At 41.5% G+C, this 20872-nt stretch overlaps 1 protein-coding gene across 1 annotated transcript in view; it reads right to left on the reverse strand.

Annotated features, from left to right (window-relative positions):
- Nucleotides 1-4799: 4799 nt before the first annotated feature.
- The window catches only part of ISL2 (ISL LIM homeobox 2), a 40323-nt gene continuing 24250 nt past the window's right edge, over nucleotides 4800-20872 (reverse strand). The window contains exons 4-6 of the mRNA XM_089655266.1: nucleotides 10689-10969; nucleotides 9038-9205; nucleotides 4800-5418 (exon numbers count right to left, since the gene is read on the reverse strand). Of these exons, the coding sequence (XP_089511392.1) occupies nucleotides 5302-5418; nucleotides 9038-9205; nucleotides 10689-10969 (566 nt within the window). The 3' untranslated portion in view covers nucleotides 4800-5301. The remainder of the gene's footprint in view (nucleotides 5419-9037; nucleotides 9206-10688; nucleotides 10970-20872) is intronic.

Below are 20872 nucleotides of genomic sequence, written 5' to 3' on the forward strand. Positions count from 1 at the left end.
GCATTGGTCTCTGTATAGTTATGTAGGCACCCTTGGAAAGCTGGCCATACACTATGAGAATTTTGGCTAGTTCCTGGTGAACTGTCCAAAATGTATTACATGGTAGCCCTGACAGTCCCCTACTGCCCTACATCATTTGATTTAAAAATCAAAGAAGCTGGCTGGAAAAGTTGCAGTCAAACAGCAGCTGCATCCAATCAGATGCAGGCACTATTTGGGTATTCTGACAGCCGCTTGTGCTTTCATTGGTTTTACATTTACACAGCCACCCAGGGGTGGCTGCTGGCAAAAATCAGTAGATTCTTGATGCCTGTTCTGAATGCTGCCTGCACACACTGGGAGCGAACAACAGAAGCTGTCATATTTGTACTCTGTACAAATCTATGGCTGCTATTTGCAGATGAGCAGTTACATGCCAATAGAATGCCCAACTGACCCTGGATGCAGACAGTGTATTTTCATGGTCAGCGTTAATGCAATGTTTTAGCTGCTTACAAACTGGCCGCAGCTAATATGCGGCCAAAGCTCAGCTGCATCCAATGGCAGTGTTTAGCCTCCGCTGCACGTAGGAAACTATACCCCCTGGCCGTGAATGCAGCTTTATGCTCATTTGTATCTACTGTAAAACAAAGCTTACAGCACTAATACTGGTGAAAAATTCAACAAGGTGATATTTTTTTTTACAATGATGAAGATTTTGTCTTCTGCTGTGTTTTTGCCATTTTTATTTACTGCCCTGATATTGATGCCACAACACAGTAGGCATGTATAACAAAATAGCTCTTAGATTGTAAGCTCCCAGGATCAGGCCCTCCTAACCCTCTTGTATTGAACTGTATTGTTGCTGTATTGTCTCCCGTTATATTGTAAAGTGCTGAGCAAACTGTTGGCGCCATATAAATCCTGTATAATAATATTAATAACAATAGCCATAGCAACATGATACAGCAAATTTTGATCACAGCTGTCATTATTTCTATACACTAATCACAGCTGAGTGAAAAAGTGTCACCTTATTCACTAAGCTGAATGAACATTCCCTTTGCTGAATGAACAATCGGTATACTTTTACAAAATCATCCCCAGACAGTAGAAAACAACAGAGACAGCCAGACAAGTAGCATTTTCCGGATGAGATTCAGTAATAGCAGTCTCCATATGTTTCTTGTACGTTCAGTACGTTCAGTACATTCAGTTATTTGTTCTGTCCTTTGCAGAAGTAAAATTCTGAGCTATGTTTACCATCTGGCTTTTCTGGATCTGTGCCGGAAGCAGAAGACATGAGCTGTCCCTACATTGCTTGAATGTCAACCAATTTCTCCCGGCTCTTTCAAAATCTGAGTAGTATATGACCCCGCCAGAATTGCTCTTTTTGACAAAATTTGTTTAATCGAATTTTGTAAAAAAAAAAATGTTGTAAAATTGTTGCCCTAACAGCATTCAAAGATCAAAAATTTACATGGACTTTTCTTTAGAGCTGTGTCGTGCATTTTGGCCCCATATGGTGCAATGGAAGCGCCTGTAAACAGGCGTCACAAAGTATTTTCACATATTTTTGCACAAAAACAACCTTTCCCTTCTGCAATTCCCCTCTTCCCCTCCCACTTTGCATACATGTGCACAAATGCTTTCAAAACACACAAAAAAACCCACACTCTCCCCGGCTAGTCTGGGGATGTAATGGCGTTCGGTATTGGCGCTCTTGGACCCCTGCCCCTTGCCCCTCCCTTTTTTTTTTTTCTCTTTCTTTTTCTTCCCCTCTTTCTTCTTTTTTCATTCTCTCTCTGTTTTGGTGTGACTGGACTGCTGCATTTAGTTGTTATAGTCAGTTACAGCAATGTTTTGTAACTTATGTGCCATTGATAGCCTCTGCGTGGGCGTACCTTTTGCCCTGTTGGCATTAGAGCACCGTTTTTCCCTTTTTTTTTTTTATTTTGCATTTTTTTTTATCTGTGCAATTGATAGCCCCTGCGTGGGCGTGTTTTATTGCCTCTCTTTTATACTGTTTAAAAATTAATAAAAACCATTGAAATAGAAAACACACAAAAAAGAACATGTCCAAAAACACACAAACATTGCCATTATAAGCACTTACATAAGCATGTACTAGGCTTACAAGGGACATACAAAGCCACAAGGGTACAAACTATTTTATTTTGGTTATCTTTTTCCTTGTGTGGCTGTTTCTGGACCTCAGAAGGTATATTCTGGTAAAAGGAGATGGGGTGGGTGACAGGGTTTAATAAGAGGAGGCACAAGGCTCAGCACATCCAGCAATATTCAATTATCATCCCAGGTAGTCAACTTACTTAATACAGGGGGCCTCAACGGTGGCCCCTGACATCATCAAAGCCCTGCATATACTGTATTGTTCAGGTTTTATATATATATATATATATATATATATATATATATATATATACATTTTTCTGAAGCTCCACGGTGCAGTGTGCACGCTCAAGACTAACACCAGCTGCAAAAAAAAGTGCACAGGATGTACACGTTGTCCTCCGAAGAAAGACCCTAGCCCTGATCTCCCAGGGCTCAAGACATCTGACGGGGAATGGGGTACTTGTGGTCCACCCAGCCGAAACTGGGAGGACTCCTTTCTACGGGAGACCTGCCAAAGCAAGGTCTACCCAAGTACTAAGTGGGACCCCCCAAAGCCATAAGGCCATGTGCCCTCCCCTCCAAGCCTACCAGGGCAAGTCCAAGGACCTACACCCCACTAGTTCGGGAAGAGCAAAGTGCCATCATGCTGTGCAAAAAATTTAAAAACAACAGTTAATATAATGCTATAGAAATCTCTCAGAGACTATAGACTTGAAATGCATCAGACTGCAAACTCGCTATAAGAGGTGTTAGAGATTGAGGATATGCTTCAATCATAGACACATTACATGAGACGGTCAGAGATCACTGCTATTACAGTCCCTTTGATAATTCCTTCCACTCCTTCAAAATGACTTGTCCCACATTTATATTTCTCTCACCAAGATCCATTATAATAGATCCAAAGAAAAATTTACAGAAAAAGAACAAGGATGATCAGCACAGAAAAAGTAAGATAGTGTGAAACAAACTTGACTGGCTTGATTAAGGTAAGGAAACCACAGGCTACTCTCTGCAGGGGTCCTGAAGGCCACACAACAAATGTCAAAGGCTGCATATTGGACACCAGAACTAAAAATATATGAATTAGAGGGGGCATGATGCACTTACATGTCTTGAAAATTATTAATAAGATAAATATGGAATCTGCACAAAATACCTTCATCATTAATATGCACCTAGGGCAGCATGGTGTGTGAATACAACCCTGATAATTATCAGAATGGAGTAGACTCAGTACAAAGTGTACAAATGTCTATGCTCTTGGTAGCTCCAGAAATAGGAATGTAGTTATAATACATAGGTTAGCTGTAAATAACTAAACAGCGATACTCAGTCTTTAATTTTATTCCATGCAACTATCATAACACCATGCTGCTAATTAAAGTGTATCTATAGCCAGACTGTTCTGTTTAGAGTTGAACAGAGTAAGGATTGGAGCCCCTGTCAGGTTTTTACTGATGTCTGGGTCACGCTAGGCTAGATTTGCCCTCTCTATATATCCTGGTGACCATTGTCACTGGAGAAGAAAGTGATGGGTCATTTGCAAAAAATTATTGAATGCACTTTTTTTTGCATATAAGTGTATGTATTTATTATTTTTATTCAAAAGGTAGACATAGCCTATAAGAAATGGTATCAGCTCCCCACCCATAGCCTGGTGATTTGACAGTGAATTAGCAAAAGTAGACCAATCAGTCATCAACTCTACTGCTTAAGCTGGCCATACACTGTTATTTTTCTATGTATTTATTTTTTTATGTTTTAACGTTCAGCCATCAGACTGCATGAAAAAAACACAAAATCAAAGTGGATGGGGGATTCCCCCCTGCTGGGACATTGTATTCTGACAGTGCCACCCACCATTGTCAGCATGCACTGATCAAGGGCTGCAGCCACTGATTGATGGGAAATTTTTCAACATGTCCCTTCAACACTGGTTGATTACACAATTGGCTTCTGTCAAGCAGTGGAGGTGACATGCTGATTAAAATTTGTCAGGTTCCTGAGAAACCAGACAAATTTCGATCAGGGTATGGCCAACTTTACTGTGTTATTTCAGTATGTTTCCCTGTGGGCACATTTGCATACAGCAGAGTCTGATTGGCTGCTAGTGCTGTCCCTCCCACTCTCAGAGTGAAGGGGATTACAGGACCCTGATATCATGACAGATTCATGTATTTGTGTTCGATGTACTTGTACATAAAAATACATGCAAATAATTTGAATTGAATGCACTTCTTCACTAAACTGAGGTTCAGCTTTGGTTCTCCTCTCTATCCACTTAAAATCTAATGAGTTAATTGAGAAACACTTTTACTGGAATTTGGGTAACCCAGAAAATAATTACATATGAAATGATGTCATTCTGGAGTCTTGTCACAACCACCAACCCCAGCCCCATGTGGAGGTTGTCCGTAGGAGAGCCGTGGTAGAGGTAGTGGTGGTGAACAGCAGAACAGAAGTTAAAACAGCAGGAGTGAGACTCAAAGGAAGGCACAGCTGGAAACCTTAGTAGCTGTATTACCAAAGAGGTAGCAAGCAGCCACCTTAACCTACTAGACCCCACCAGTAACTTACTTATAACGTTTGTGTAGACTGACCATTTAAGTTAATATACTCCAGGAGAAAACATCTCATTATGTTCTGCACATTCATTGGTTTTTAAGAGCTAATATGAGACATCAGACATTTACATTATTTTTTTATTAAGATTTCATATTAATCAATGTAACAGCAATTTTGACAATAAATATTAATAACTTACTTTTGTTCGATAATAAAGTCCTCGATCCACAAGATAAATTATCATATTCAAACGTATCAGCATTTGATACTTATAAATATTTCTATATCCCATGACTTCAGGTAAGAAGACAGAGTCTCAGCCATTAGAACACTGAAAGCAGACGATCACGTCACTAGTGGTGGACAAAACTCTGCCCGGATAAGAGTCACCTTCGTCTGAGATGAGTTGTGGGTGAGACGAGTTCAAAAAAGAACTATAAATTCCTGTTTTCTTCCCAAATCCCAGTATAAAGTCAGAGGTGTGCAGGTTCCAGACTGATGCACACAGCCCCATGGATGGGTAGGAGGTCCTGCAATGTGAGTGGCTGGGTTTGTTCATCGTTTGAAGTGTAAAGGGGTTTTCATGCGGGGTCCATGCTGCTCAGTCCCAATCTGAAGACCTCACGTTTCCACTGGACTAGGGACCATGCTGTTTGGGGTATCTGGAAGTTGGGAAGACAAGGAGGTGACATCACTCCCAGAAGAGTTACCAAGGGAACCTGATTCTGAAAATGATACCTGCAAATGAAGTAGAACGTCAGTGAGGAAGATACAGCAGCCTTTATATACCCCATTGTTGGTGTCAGAAAGCCTGCATAGGTGATAAGTTGGCCATACATGTTTGTTTTTTTTTTACCATGCAGCCATCAGATTCCTCCATCCAAACAAGGTGGATGGAGGTATTTTCTTCCTGCCGGGACATCACTGCATTCTGACAGCGTGACCTGCTGCTGTCAGAATACTCTGATTAGCAGCTGTAGCTGAATGACTGCAGCTGCTGATCATGGAAAATTTTCCAACATGTCCCTTTGACAGAAGTCAATCAAATGATTGACTTCTGTTAAACAGGGATGGCCATGCACTGATTGAAATTGAGCCAGTCCCTGCTGAACCTACCAAATTTTGAACAGTATATGCCCAGCTTTGATTCCTTGATTGCAGGCTTCCTGATACCAACAATGGGGCTATGTAACTAGAACAGACAGACACCAAAACTTTCACACCTCCCATCCTGCTCTTGGACAATCAAAATTTACACATTCCATGGTGATTGGATTCAGGGCTGCTGTTAGAAATTACAGGGCCCCGTACAGCCTAATTGACAGCCCCCAGATCTGCCCCCCACACACACACTCACCGAATTACAAAAATGAAAAAGTTTTTAAATTATTTTTCCAATTTATACATTTTTTTTACCATTTAAAGACCTCTGACTTATCACCTTTGAGACAGAGAAAGTCTCCTGTTCATTCATAAACTGAAGCATAGTAAAAACAGTTTACTATGCTCAGTTATCAATGGTCACAGGAGCAATCGGTGCCGATCACTCACTGTATCCAATTCAGAAAAGAAAGGGGCTGGTAAATGACATAGTCACCAGCAGTGATCACATGCAAAAAAATCCAACATGCTGGTTATACTGAAGCCGATCAATGGATTAACTTCAGTACAACCAGCCTGCCCATAGATGGATTAAATCTTGGCCAGACCCTGCTGAACCAGACGAGATTTGATCCATCTATGGCCGGCTTAATGCTGATTTGGTGTACAATAGGATATCTGAAGGCAGAAAGGTGACACAAGAGCTAAATTGTTTATTTAGGACTATGTGTGTCACCTGTCTGGCTGTGCAGTTGATAATGTTATTATGTTTAAATCCTTTGTCGGTTAAGACCAGAATATAAATATATAGGTATTTTGATGTTTCCCTAGAATCTTACTTTAAATAGCTTCAACTATAAAAAGCAGAGTGCAGTGAAAAGAGGACAAAGGAGTGAAAGCTGTAAAATTAGACAGAAAAGTTAAAAGGCAATAAAGTGAGACTAAAGAAACAGGCCGAAAACCAATAAATGTGTTATATAAGGAAAAGTAAAAAGCAAACAAATGATCAAAGGACATGAAAGTACATGGTCAGAGAGTATAAACGGGAAATTCTCAGTGGATGTATATGTTTCTCTAGTACACAGCAGAGATGATGTATTTATGACTAGTTAGACTTGCTCTGATGTGTGTGGAGATGCATATGCACCATGTAAACCTCCATGTTTACACATACTTCATACAAGAGCTGACAGTAACTAGCTTTGACTGGCTGTGGTTTAACACTGATCGGGTCATTGTTACCATGTACTACAAAAAAAGCTCTGGATTTATACTCCACCAGCTATCTCATTATGCATAACTTCACAATAAAGATATCATTTATAAAGATTAATTTGTTATCATCACCAGTTTACAAGAATCCCTAATTAGTCTCCATGCCTTTGTCATCAGGCGACTGTTTGTAGTGTTGTATGACTAATGCAGATGGCCATATATTTTCTGTATGTATTAGGCAGGATCAAACTGAGAATTGCAGCATGCACATTCATGCCTGATCTGAAGATCTCAGCATCATTCCACTGGAAGAAGGTCCTGATCCCATCAGATGTGCAACATAATTTAGGAGAAGATCCTGTTATCTGACAGGATCACTGGCAGTAAAGCACTCATACGTGAGCCTTCCGGTCAGGTATCGACAGACATGAGATGATCAGATGAGGTGATGATCTTATGTCTGAGCTCCTGCAAACACCTCTGACCCATCACTGTATGGGGAAGGATTGATCAGAGAGATTAGAAAACCTGCTTCAAATGCAATTGCTTCTTCTTAATAAGCTGGCATCTGCCTCTTCCCCGCATTTCTACTTCTCCCTCTGAACACCTCTACACTCAGTAGCGCCATAGACATATGTTTATATCAAACTCTGCAGCACTTTGAAGATTTTAGGATTTTGTCTGCATGTCCTACAGAGAATATTGACCTACAAAAGGCCAAAACTCAGCAAGTTCATTATATGAAATCCACTAGAGCAGAAGTTTCAGATTGGTCATCAACCCCCAAACATTTATTAGATGAAAATCAATTTTTTTGAAGGTTTCATGACTACATTACTAAAAGTCTTCTCACATAATAGGCACATTGTTTCATTGGCAAATATTGTTGTGAACACTATTGACACTTCCTCTTAATATCAGCAGCTGCCAATATAATTGTTATAATGCAGAATTTTTAGTAAATGCACAGCAATCAGTTATTTGGATTAATTCCTATATTTATGCTACTCCAACAGAGTTGAGGTGGGGGAATTCACTGGCCCTCCAGCAGAGTTGAGGTGGATGTACTCAAAGGCCCTCCAACAGAGTTGAGGTAGGAGTACACAAAGGCCCCCAACAGAGTTGAGGTGAGGGTACTCACTGGCCCTACAATAGAGTTGAAGTGGATGTACTCAAAGGCCCTCCAATAGAGTTGAGGTGGCTGTACACACTGGCCCTCCAAGAGAGTTGAGGTGGCTGTACACACAGGCCCTCCAAGAGAGTTGAGGTGGCTGTACATTCATTGGTCCTCCAGCAGAGTCTGAGGTGGTGAGTACACACTGGTTCTCCAACAGACTTTGAAGTGGGGGGGTATGCTCAGTACGGGAAGTGAACCCATACATACTGTATATCCTTCCTAGAAGGGGGAGCGTGGAAGGTCTCAGACACACAACATAAATCGCACTGGTATACAAGGCCAGTAACATCACACTACTAGCAGAGAAAACTCAAGTATGCTCTCCTGGCAGCTGACCATACAACCCATGGTATAATTGAACACATTCTTGTAGAATAACTGAAGTTGACCAAGCACATATATTTTCAGCTGCACTGACACTATGCCACAGGCCAGGGTTGCAGTTAATATTTTTCAGTGCACTGCTTTCCTACAGGGACTATGGCAGCTACTAATGCCAATGTGTGTCTAGAAGGTTTAGGTCCTAGACCTTTCATCTTGATGATCTGGATTAGCTACCTAGTGGGTTACTGACTTGGATTAAGCATGCAGCTGGTGAAATCTGAAAGGTTTGAATTCCCACCCAGCATGTTAGAACCTGCTCCCGTATTTTTATCCTTTGGACGTTTCATTTTACTTTCAATGTTACTGTTTTCAGTGAATTTAAACCAATTACCCATCTTGTGTATAATGGGTTCCTTTACAAATCATTTTCATTTTGGTGATTTGCCATCATACCCTCACCTATCTAAGCCCCATAGAAACAGTCTTTGACATGAAAGACATTGTGCTCATATTTATCTATCACATATGCTTTATCCTTACCAACTGCTGAAATGCTGGTTGCTCCAAGTCACTCTGTAATGCAAAATCACTGAGTGCTTTCCAGGGCGGTTGATAAGTCTGTACCTCTACTGCATTTCCCTGCACGGCACTGTCATGGCGGATGGGGCTTCCTGCTACAAGTGGCGTTCCTGTTAACCCTTGAAGACTCTGAAAAGACAAGAAGAATGTTAGCAATAAATAAATGACAAAAACTATTTTACATGCATGGCAAGCTAGTGAACAGTTCCCTAAAGCGACTGTTAAGCTTTGTTTTTTTTTTAAATAAAATACTAATGTCATACTTATCTGCTCTGTGCAATGGTTTTGCAGAGAGCAGCCCTGAACCTCTTCTTCTTGGGTCCTCCACCAGCGTGGCCAGCTCCTCCTATTCATCCTGTGCCCCTATAGGAATTTGCTTCCTATGAAGGCAATTGTGTGGGCTTGCTCCCAAGCCCTGGTGTCCATAGACACAGATACACTCCCTCTTACAGAGTTTATGTCAGGGTTGGGCTCCTGCTACTTAACAAGCGGCTCTTTTATTTCAGTGCCCAGAAGCTGTTCAGCTGTCGGTTAATTGCCAGACACTCATTGTCGCCACAGTGACTCATCTGGATACCATTACCTCAAGGGCTGGCTGTAGGCCTCATTAGTCCAGCCTACAGCCAGCCCTTTCTGCTGTTTTAGCAGCTTAGCTCATTTCCTCCTTGCTCTTACGTGGTCTGTGATCTCCAGTGTGTTCCTGTGTACAACTTGGTCTGGCTGACATCTCTTCTGGTTCCTGTTCCTGATTTTTGGCTCCTGACTACGCTGACTTTTGGTTTTCTGACCCTGGCTCATCTGAATATCCACACTGACATCCAAACCCTGGCTTCTGTTTTGAGTAAGATCCTGATCTATGTTATACGTATTTGCTATTTCATTAAGCGTGTGATTTTAACTGCACTTTCTGTCTACACCTGGTATATAGTTCCTGACAGTTTGATTGACAGCAGCGGAAGCTCCCACTGTTATCAATCTGCCCTGTGAGGAGGGACAGAACCTGGAGAGCTGCTGCTCTCATGCACAGTGCTTGATCGCGATGGGGCACAGGTAAGTATGGGGGGGGGCTTGGGGGGACAGAATCCATTAAGGTAAAAAACCTTAAAGCTTTACAACCACTTTAAGATGCCCATACACACTGGAAATGGTTTTTTAACATGACACAACAATTTAGAATTAATGTAATATAAAGTGAATAGAATAAAGAACTGAATCTCATTCTCCCAGCCTGAGCTTTACTGTACAGGGGAAGTCAAATTTAGGCACTTATACTGCTTACATAAAAAATACATTTAATGATGCATTAATGAATACAGAGCTGTATTCATTTGTGTCTTTTATATCTGCCTTGATTTCAGCTTTTAATTACAGTGAAAATGATTGTAAAGTGTTTGATAAGTGTTACAGGCCAAACCCAGGCACATTTCTCCACTCTATTTCAGCTCTGCATGAAGGAGTTAATTAGCAATATTACAGAGTATTGCGGGAGCATCCCATTTTTCGATCAATGAGTTTGGAGCAATCCCAGATCTCAGTCATAGCATAAAAATATCCCTGACACTTCATAAACAGCATGAATCTTGTCCAACTATTGGCCATAACCATATTTTACCGTCTTGTCACTGAGTTGTTGCTGCTGCTGTAGCTGTTTCATGAGGATGGATTTCTTCTTGTCTTTACAGCGTTTGTTCTGAAACCAGACCCGGATCACCCTCGGGCTGAGTCCAGTCATTTCTACCAACTGTTCTTTCATCAAGGCGTCCGGTCGAGGGTTGGCTGCGTAGCACGTTCGTAGTGTGTGTAACTGCTTTTCATTCAGAACAGTCCGTACTCTTGTTGTCTTTTCAGTCTGCTTATGGATATGGGACCTAAGTGAAGAGGACCTGCCATTGTCTGGAACACAAAGAATGGACAGTGAATGGAGGACATTTTTATAGGGCTGATCCATTACAATTACAAGTATAAGGAGTAGATGGGAACTTAGTGAGGTTAATTAACTAAAGGAGTACAAGTTGTTAATGAAACAAAGTAAGGGCCTATTCACACCAGATAGTTTGGGCTACACTGGGCAGCCTTGCCTAACCAACTCCCAGTGCATAGACAAGGCAAAATGCCTTTTCAGTTCACACCACTGCATCCCACCACACTGCGGCCAATAAAACGGATTGAAATGTCACTTTGTGATATCTCGATAAAGATCTCAGTTTTTTTTTAAAAAAGGTTACACTGTGGCAGAGCAGCATCCCTTTAAATGGGTCTTTGAGACTGGAAGGCAGGTGAAGTTACTGATTATGTGGGCACTGGTTACCCAAGGCTGTCACAATGTCTATTATTATTTCAAGTGCTTATATAGCGCCATCAATTTATGCAGCGCTTTACATGTATATTGTACATTCACATCAGTCCCTAACCCTCAAGGGGTGGACAATCTAAGGTCCCTAACTCACATTCATACATACACATACTAGGGCCAATTTAGACAGGAATCAATTAACCTACCAGCATGTCTTTGGAGTCTGGGAGGAAACTGGAGTACCCGGAGGAAACCCACGCAGGCACAAGGAGAACATGCAAACTCCAGGCAGGTGGTGCCGTGATTGGTATTCAAACCAATGACCCTAGTACTGCTAGGCGGAAGTGCTAACCATTTAGCCACTGTGCTGCCCATGTGTCTATGACAGTCACTGAGCTGGGAGTGCGCCGCAGTGAGTGCGCACTCAGTACACAACCCCGGCCATCGGTGGACGCATATGTGCAATGTGTGGGCATTAAAGAATATGCCTTATGGGGGAAGCAAGAGGTTAACTTTCACTTCGCTAAGTGAACAGCCTTAACTCCTGTAGTAAATCAATCCCACTATGTTTTTCACATCTGTCACTATAAAAGTGTGTGGTTCTCAAGTTATATTATATGTCAATACACCTATTGACCAATAATCACAACATGCAAGCAAGCCGCAGTAAGCTGTTAAGAGGAAATACATATTTTCACCAAATACTTGGTCATTATTTTAACATTTTTCTAATTTTAGTAATCTTGTCACATTATCGCTTGCTGTTCAATATTTCCTGGATGATTCCTAATATTAATATTTATGGAGCCTTCATTTATTGACAACATGCGCCAAGAGTACAGTGGATCAGATTTCAGGATAATTTATACAGAACGCATGTGTTCAGAGATGTCCCTAGGGTTGGTGTCACCCGGTGCGGTAACATGTGGTATCACCCCTCCAGAGAGGAAAGAGCGGTGCCGCTGTATCAGTAAAATGAGTATCCTGGACCCGTGAAGATATGTATCCCCTGAAGCAACTGCGCATGTGCCAGTTTCAGGCAGAAGAAGCAGATCTCTGAATTTAGCACAGAGCTGCCACAGTTATCCCCTTACAGGCTTCAAATCACTGAAGCTGAGCACTATGGGTTGCATGCCGTAAAGGGCATAGTGATCCACGGGATCAGCTTCAGCAGTTTGCAGCCTGTAAGGGGTTAACTGTGGCAGCTCTGTGCTAAAGTCGGAGATTGGCTTCTTCTGCCTGAAACCGGCACATGAGAATTTGCTTCAGGGGACACATATCTTCACGGGTCCCGGATACTTATTTTACCGCTACACTGGGGGCAGCTGTCACTGTGCTGGGAATCCGGGATCACCCCAATAACTGGCCAGGACCTTCACAGAGCCCAGAAGCTCTGCTAGCATCCTGCTACTGCACCCCCTGTGATGGTGTCACCCAGTGCGGCCTGCACCCCCCTAGGGACGCCACTGTGTGTGTTACTTTCATTCAGTCTGAGTAGATTAACATACCTCCCAACTTTTTGAGCTGAGAAAGAGGACACACCCCCTGCCACACCCCTTTAAAGGAGAATTATACTAACAAAATTCATTAAAGTCACAAGTGTTTTTTTTTGTTTTTTTTTTAACCACTACTATTTTTTATACTGGCTTTTGAAATTTACAAATGCAACAATTTAGAAACTGGATGAAAGATTGAGCACTGTGAAAAACGTTTTGAAAGATAAATAGGTCATTTTATATACAACTGTACAGATCAGACCAAAATGAGGGGCAAATGAGGAGGAAAGAGGGACAGAGGGACTTTGTTGCAAATCAGGGACAATCCCTCGAAATCAGGGAAAGTTGGGAGATTTGCATTAGTACTATGTAAGACAAACAGCAAAGCACATTCACAAAAAATACAGTCCGCATACCTAATCAGTAAATACGTTAACTATACATATTTTTAAACATTAAAAGAGAAATATACCGCTCCAGTGAGCGGTAATTGACAGTCACCGCTCTCTGCTCAGATAGGACCGGACAACTGAGTGATCAGCAGTCATGTGATCGTTCAGTTCTCTGGCTCAGAGGCAGCGAAGGACAGCTTGCAGCATTGGATCGATACTGCAGTAAATAGGTAAGTATGTATGTTTATTTATTTTTTTTTTACAATTCTGTACTTCTCCTTTAACGCGCTTATTTAACAATTTCTACAGTAAGATGTATTTATAAAAATAGCAATTTAAAAAGACATGCCCCTGAATAAAACAATTTTTTGCATTCTGTTTTTTTTTGCAAGCAAAGTGTATTATGTAGGTAAACTCGTAACATTATTATTGTTTTAGGCTACAGTCATATATCGCATAGTGGTAACGAGGTACACAATTTTCACATGATTCTATGTGTCACATATGGCCAGCCCATTTACGTGTTGTGTATGTTTGTTGCTGAAAAGAAGATCCTGCTCCTTTTTGGGTGACAAGTTTCATGCCGTTTTTAAAGGTGCAGTTTTCCCATTATTGCTGTGCGATCCTGTCACGTAACCATTGTGGCAGTATTGTACTGTGTTTTGGGGTGCAATTGAAGGATAATGCATTTTGCTGTGATTGCTACGTGATTTGGAATCGCAGGCAGAATCGCAGCAATTCTATCTGTGATTCCAAATCATGAATAATGAATGGAACCTTAGGGCTCAGCTTTATGTGAATTTATTAAAGGTATAACTAGACATACTTTCTGGGGGTTATTTGCGGATATAGTAGAGAGGGTTTGGAACACCTGTCAGGTTTTTATTATTGCTGGCAGATTACATTCAGTCAATCAGAGGAAGCTTTGTTTTCACTGGTAAAAATAAATAGCTGAGAAGCACTCAGCTGGACACTAGTTGATCTGGCAGCAGACAAGAAGTTTCCTGTATGGCTGCTGGAATACAATGCTTCAAATTGTATGTAAATGATGATACTACAGCTTGATACAGCGTTCACAGGCACCAAATCACTAAAGCCGATCATGTATGGATCAAAATTAGTCCAGATCAGCAGGAACCGGCCAATCAACTTCTGTACAACCGCCCTGTCAGATTTTGCCATGCGATCAGAGCCACAGACTATGGCTGTCAGAACATATCAGTGTTTTCCTGCAGTGGGGAAGTCTCCTTACTGTCAGAATACAATAGTTCAATGTGGAGGATTCCCAAATCCACATTGAATGTGTCCATGGAGAATCAAGTAATGTTTTATTTATCGTTCAACCTGCTGGTTGACCATAAAATTACATATCTATGACAAGCTTTAGGCTGGTCTTGGATTGGTCGTAATTTTTATTTAACAGCCAACTGATCCAAAAAAAGAAACCGAGTCCCCCATCCACACAAGCAAAGGAGACAGTGGATTCCTCCCCGCTGAGCTATGGTATGCTAACAGTGGGACTCCTCCGCTGTCAGAATACACTGATCGGTGCTGCAGCCAATTGACTGCATGTGCTGATCAAATATAAGAATTCCATCATTTTCATTCAAGAGAAACTGATTATTAGTTTGAAGTCTCTTGAGCAGGAATGGCCATAGATGGATTTAAATTTGACCGATCCTTGAAAAAACGGCCGATTTTTGATCAATCAATGGCCAACTTAAAGTGATTGTAAACGATAAGCTTGTAAAACAACCCATTCATTTTAAAATAGAAGTGAAAGGCAAAATATTTGTATATAGATATAAAAAAACATTATAAATACCTTTTGTTCCCTTTTATTAAGCAAACACATTCACTCTGTTCTCAGCTGCATAAGAGCTGGGGAAGGAGAAGCACAAGTACACTGATCTTTCCAGTGAATGATTGTGCAGGGAAGGGGGTGTCAGGACAAGTCTGATCATTGGAGGTGAGCGGGCTAAGTTCCCATCACAGCTAAAGAACTGACCACACAGTGCTTTCATGCCTAGTGTGGTCATATTTTAATAGGAAAGGGATTTAATACAAAGGAATCAATACAAAGAGAACAGGATACTTTTTCATACAGGTAGATGGTACAGCAGGCACATATCAGGAATATGAAATGTTGGGTTTACATATTCTTTAACTTCTTTCAGTCCAGCCATTTATGTGGATGGGCCAGATGGGAACCCCCATCCACCTGAGGATGCGGGTGGATCGGGGATCTAAACACCCCACACATTCGCTGCCTGTGTGCACTTCTTAGGAGCATGCTGCGGTGCGATCTCTGCACACTGTGTCCAGATTGCTTTACCAGGCCACTGTGGGCAGCCCCAGTACCATGTGATTGCTGATTTACCAATCAGCAATCACATGCACAGTAGTAAGATGTCATTTCTTGGCATCATTGTTTACTACTTTGAGCTCTGTGATCGATCACATGTTACAAGGCCTTTCACAGCAGCCTTTTACCATGTGTTAAGCTGTGACCAATCACAGCTCTCACAATATTTCTCAATGGCTGCAGAAGCCAGAGAGAGTAGGAAATGATTGCTTTTACAGACAGCATGGCTTTAAAAGCAATCACAGTGTAAAAAAAAAAAAAAATCCTGACTACCACCCACAAGTAGTACAGTGTCACTGTACTGCAGGGGTGAGGTATGTAAAAAAATAAATATATATATATATATATATATATATGCATACACACATAAAAAAATTTAAAAAAAAGTAATAAAAATAAAGCAAAATAAAAATATAAACTTTTTTTTTAATTATGTTTTTTCGATATACTGATTTAGGTTATTTTTTTACCAGAAAGGGTAGCAGAATGCTTTTTGGCCTAGATTTATGAAGAAATATTATTTATTTGCAAAATGTATAACAAAAAGTTAAAAAAACAGTGGTTATTAAATACCACCAAAATAAAGCTCTATCTGTCTTGAAAAAATTATTTCAATTTTATTTGGGTACAGTGTTGCATGCCTGAGTAATTGGCATTCAAAGTGTGAGAGTGCTGAAAGCTGCAAATTGGCCTGGGTAGAAAGGGGATGGTTAAGTACTGGAAATAATATGTTTCAGCCAGCTTGGCCAAAAAGAACTGTTTAAAATGACAGAAAACATGGCCTTTGGGTTTAACAAACAAAAATAATGGCCAAAAAAGAAACTGACAATGGACATTCAAGTAACATTGTTGGTCAGTGTAGAGGTGATCCCTTACATTGTTGGTCAGTGCATAAAGAGATCCCTTACATTGTTGGTCAGTGTAAATAAAGGTCCCTTAGATTGTTGGTCAGTGTTCAAGAGATCCCTGACATTGTTTGTCAGTGTAAAAAAAAAATTCCTTGCATTGTTGGTCAGTGTCAAAAAGACCCCTAAGATTGTTGGTCAGCATAGAAGAGACCCCGTATATTGTTGGCCAGTGTAAAAGTGACCCTTACAGCGGTGGTCGGTGTAGAAGTCACCTTTACAGTGGTGGTCGGTATAGAAATGACCTTTACAGCGGTGGTCGGTGTAGAAGTGACCTTTACAGTGGTGGCCAGTGTAGAAGTGACCTTTACAGTGGTGGTCGGTGTAGAGGTAACCTTTACAGTGGTGGTCACTGTAGAAGTGACCTTTACAGCGGTGGTCGGTGTAGAAGTGACCTATACAGTGGTGGTCGCTGTAGAAGTGACCTTTACAGCGGTGGTCAGTGTAGAGGTGACCTTTACAGTGGTGGTCGCTGTAGAAGTGACCTTTACAGCGGTGGTCGCTGTAGAAGTGACCTTTACAGTGGTGGTCGGTGTAGAGGTGACCTTTATAGCAGTGGTCGGTGTAGAAGTGACCTTTACAGCAGTGGTCAGTGTAGAGGTGACCTTTACAGTGGTGGTCAGTGTAGAAGTGACCTTTACAGCGGTGGTCAGTGGTGTAGAAGTGACCTTTACAGCGGTGGTCAGTGTAGAAGTGACCTTTACAGCGGTGGTCAGTGGTGTAGAAGTGACCTTTACAGCGGTGGTCAGTGTAGAAATGACCTTTACAGCAGTTGTCGGTGTAGAGGTGACCTTTACAGTGGTGGTCAGTGTAGAAGTGACCTTTACAGTGATGGGTAGTGTAGAAGTGACCCCTTACAGTATACTGGCTGTCAGTGTAGACAGGAGATCAATCTGTCACGGCTCTTTTCACAAGCAACCTCTAGCAACCTCTTGAGGAACCCCAGGATTCCACATATCCATGGTTGAGAAAGGCTGGTTTATAGGATATACTGCATGTAAGAAGTTAACGCCTGTACATTTCTTTCTCTGTGAAGTGGAATGTGTGTCATAGAAAAAAATTAACTAAAAAAAAGTTTTTTTTAATTGTAAAACTTGAAAGTTACACCTAAGCACGTAACAAACCAGGATTCCACATATCCATGGTAAGAAAGGCTGGTTTATAGGATATACTGTATGTAAGAAGTTAACAGCGCCTGTACATTTCTGTCTTTGTGAAGTGGAATGTGTGTCATGGAATGTGACTGTATTTTATAAAGTGACAATTGTCATGTTTAGCTTTTCACTTAAAATATTTCAAAAATCAGAACTGAATACAGGCCAACATCAAGGTAAAAAGTCTTATCACAGAGACTCATTTATAAAATCTTAAGTGAAGGAAATCCACCTACACCAGCTGTCATACTGGTTCGAAAATGAAAGTTAACCTCAACAGCTTTACTATGCACGCTGTGTGCTGCCGTGCCGTGTTTCCCTAGATTTACTCTCTCTCATTGGTTGTTTCCTGCAATGTTAGTGCTTTCCTTCCCATCAGTTTGTGTAAGCATGCAGCGTGATCTGATTCCATGAAGCAATAACCTGGAAGACTTCATAGCATTTTTCATTTTGTACAAAATTATTGCCAACCAACATATCATTGATGTTTTATTAGTTGCAATACGTATGTGCTTGAACAAGATCCACATGACCCTTTTTTGTATGTTAATAGGACTTTTTATTGTCATACTGGCAGACGTCTCGCCAATTTATTTTCAACCAGTATATCAAACTGTGTTGACCGTACTGCACACAATTAGACAAGGAGATGAAGAAAGTAAATAATCCACATAAAAGCAAAACTGAAAATAAATGTCTTTGTAACAAAGAGAAAGCATATAGGCTGCCATGCCCAAAAGTGATGTGTTCTATGAACAGGACTTTCCATGCAGAGGACAATAGGGTGAATTAAAAAAAAATATATTGCAAACAACACTTTTCTGGTGCTTTGACCCTTTTAATATTGCCTGTGCCAAATTCAAAAATCTCTGCCACCTGTTTCAGCAGATTTACCAACATGTGTGGCAGATAATTGTAGATAATGAAACTGGAGGTAATTAAGACCAAAGTTGGCATACAGAGACAGGCAGAGTGCCTGTTTCTGTATGCTGTCTGGCACAACAGCATATTTGCTGCCGCCACCCCCTCCCCATCTGTCACCAGTTGTTAAGGACACCATTGACTTAAAAGCAAATATTCAACATGGTTAGGTTCATATCTCCGCGTTCCTGCAGGCACCGTTTTGTGCGAGCACACGAGCCCATTCATTTGAATGGACTCCCGTGCCCCGGGACACGCAGGGAAGAAGTCCCTGCACTTCTTCGGAAACGCAGCCCGCAAGGGAACCTTTGTTCCCAGTATGGTTGCGATTTCCAGTGTGGGTGACATGCCATTAGAATTAACGGCACATGCCCGCGGGTTTGCATTACTTTTTGTGCGGGTGGTGCGGCTGGACCGTTTTTTTGTGCAGATCCGCGCCACCCGCACAGATGTGAACCAGTGAAACTACAGTAGACAGAGCCTGACAAGGAAGTTAATTCACCAGTTCCCCATCAGGTTTGCCCTTTCCCTGTGATTGGCAGGAGGATGTGGGTGGGTTCTATAGCCATTAGCAGGCCTATTGGTTAGGGATCTACCCACTTCTTGCTGTCAGGTACAAAGGGAGCAGACCTGATGGGGAACTAGTGTCTCTGAATCCCCGTCAGGCACCACCCACGCAGCTTCAAAACTCCCCCATCACTGCGCTGTCTGTGTGACATGCGCACATGCCCCCTACCTGGAAATGCAAAATCATGTGTGTATATACGTGATTTTGCGCACCCGTGCCACCCTGTATCAGTATTTCTGCTATAGGGCAGATGGGAAGTGGTTAAAAATGTTCTTAGATTTCATCACTTCCTGTAGATCGTATTCCACCATACAAGTCCATGCATAGGGTGCATTCTCCACTCTGGACTACACCTCCCTCATTACTAAACCACCTTCCACCCACTTTCTCTACAATCTGATTGTACAATCTCCTTTCGATCTCCCATCAGCTATGATGTGCAAGAGCCTGTCTGATTTGATACAAATTGAATGGATTGTTAAGGTGTGTCCTCCTATTCTATAGTTCTGGTAAATCTAAAGGAAATTGTACAGAGATTGTTCAATCAGATTGCATAGTGTATGGCCATCTTTATACAATTATATAGGAGGGAGTGGATGGAGATTGTCAGCTGTCAGGCCCCGTTCACATCTCTGCATCTCATGTTCCCGCATGCATTTTTTTGGGCGTTTTGCAATGTTTCCACTCATCACGCATAGGGCAGCCCATTCACTTGAATGGGTTGCCCTACACAAGACAAACACCCCAAAGAAGCTCCAGAACGTTTTTGGAGAGCCATGTGGTGTGTTTTTACTGTGCTTTATTGGTGTGTTTGCAGAACATTTGTCACAGGGCAAGGGCATGCCTGCTATCCATGCTTGGGGTGCCTTTAATATTTAAGAACAATAAAAGGATGATGTGCAATAGCAGCATGTTTCTGAAATGCACGGCAGAGCGCAGTTTGCTGTGCGTTCACAAATCCGCAAATATAAATGAAGCCTTGTTGTTCTTGTGTAAACATACCAATTTCACTTTCAGTCCTCAGTCACACAAAGCGTAGTGGGAGCGCACATTTTTTGGGGCGTTTTTCCTAGAGCATGCATAGTACAGTACATTGATTTCAATAGGCTGCCCTACACGTCAAGTAGCTCATGGGACATTTTGGCGTGTTGCGGCTTGCAAGTTTTTTACTCTGCATTTGTATTTCTTCACGCAGCAATATGCGTTTGCTTCTGCGTTTGGGGTGACAATAACAATTAATGTCACCGAGAATAGCAGAGCCATACAAAGCAGTGTGCTTACAGTGTAAAGCATACACACGGGCCACAGTAAAACACACACACAGCACACAGTAAAACACAGCACACAGTTAACCCTTTGATTGCCCCAGACATTAACCCCATCCTGCCGAGCGTCATTGGCACTGATCACTCTATTGGTGTCACTGGGGATGTCAGTGACACCAAGTCAGTTCCCCCCAGTGTCAGAATGCCTGCCGCAGTCCTGCTATAAGTCGCTGATCCCTACCTTTACTAGTAAAATAAAAAAAAAACATTTCAGTATCTATACCACCTATTGTAAACACTATAACTTTCACGTAAACCAATTAATTTACACGTACTGAGATTTTTTTTAGCAAAGACATGTAGCAGAATACATTTTGGTCTAAATTTATGGCAAAATTTAATTTTTAAAATTTTTTTACTGCTTATAATTAATAGCA

Source organism: Staurois parvus, unplaced genomic scaffold (assembly GCF_062004578.1).
Source record: "Staurois parvus isolate SC_StPar_1 unplaced genomic scaffold, SC_StPar_1.0 ptg000832l, whole genome shotgun sequence".
In the NCBI taxonomy this organism is placed as follows: Eukaryota; Metazoa; Chordata; class Amphibia; order Anura; family Ranidae; genus Staurois; species Staurois parvus.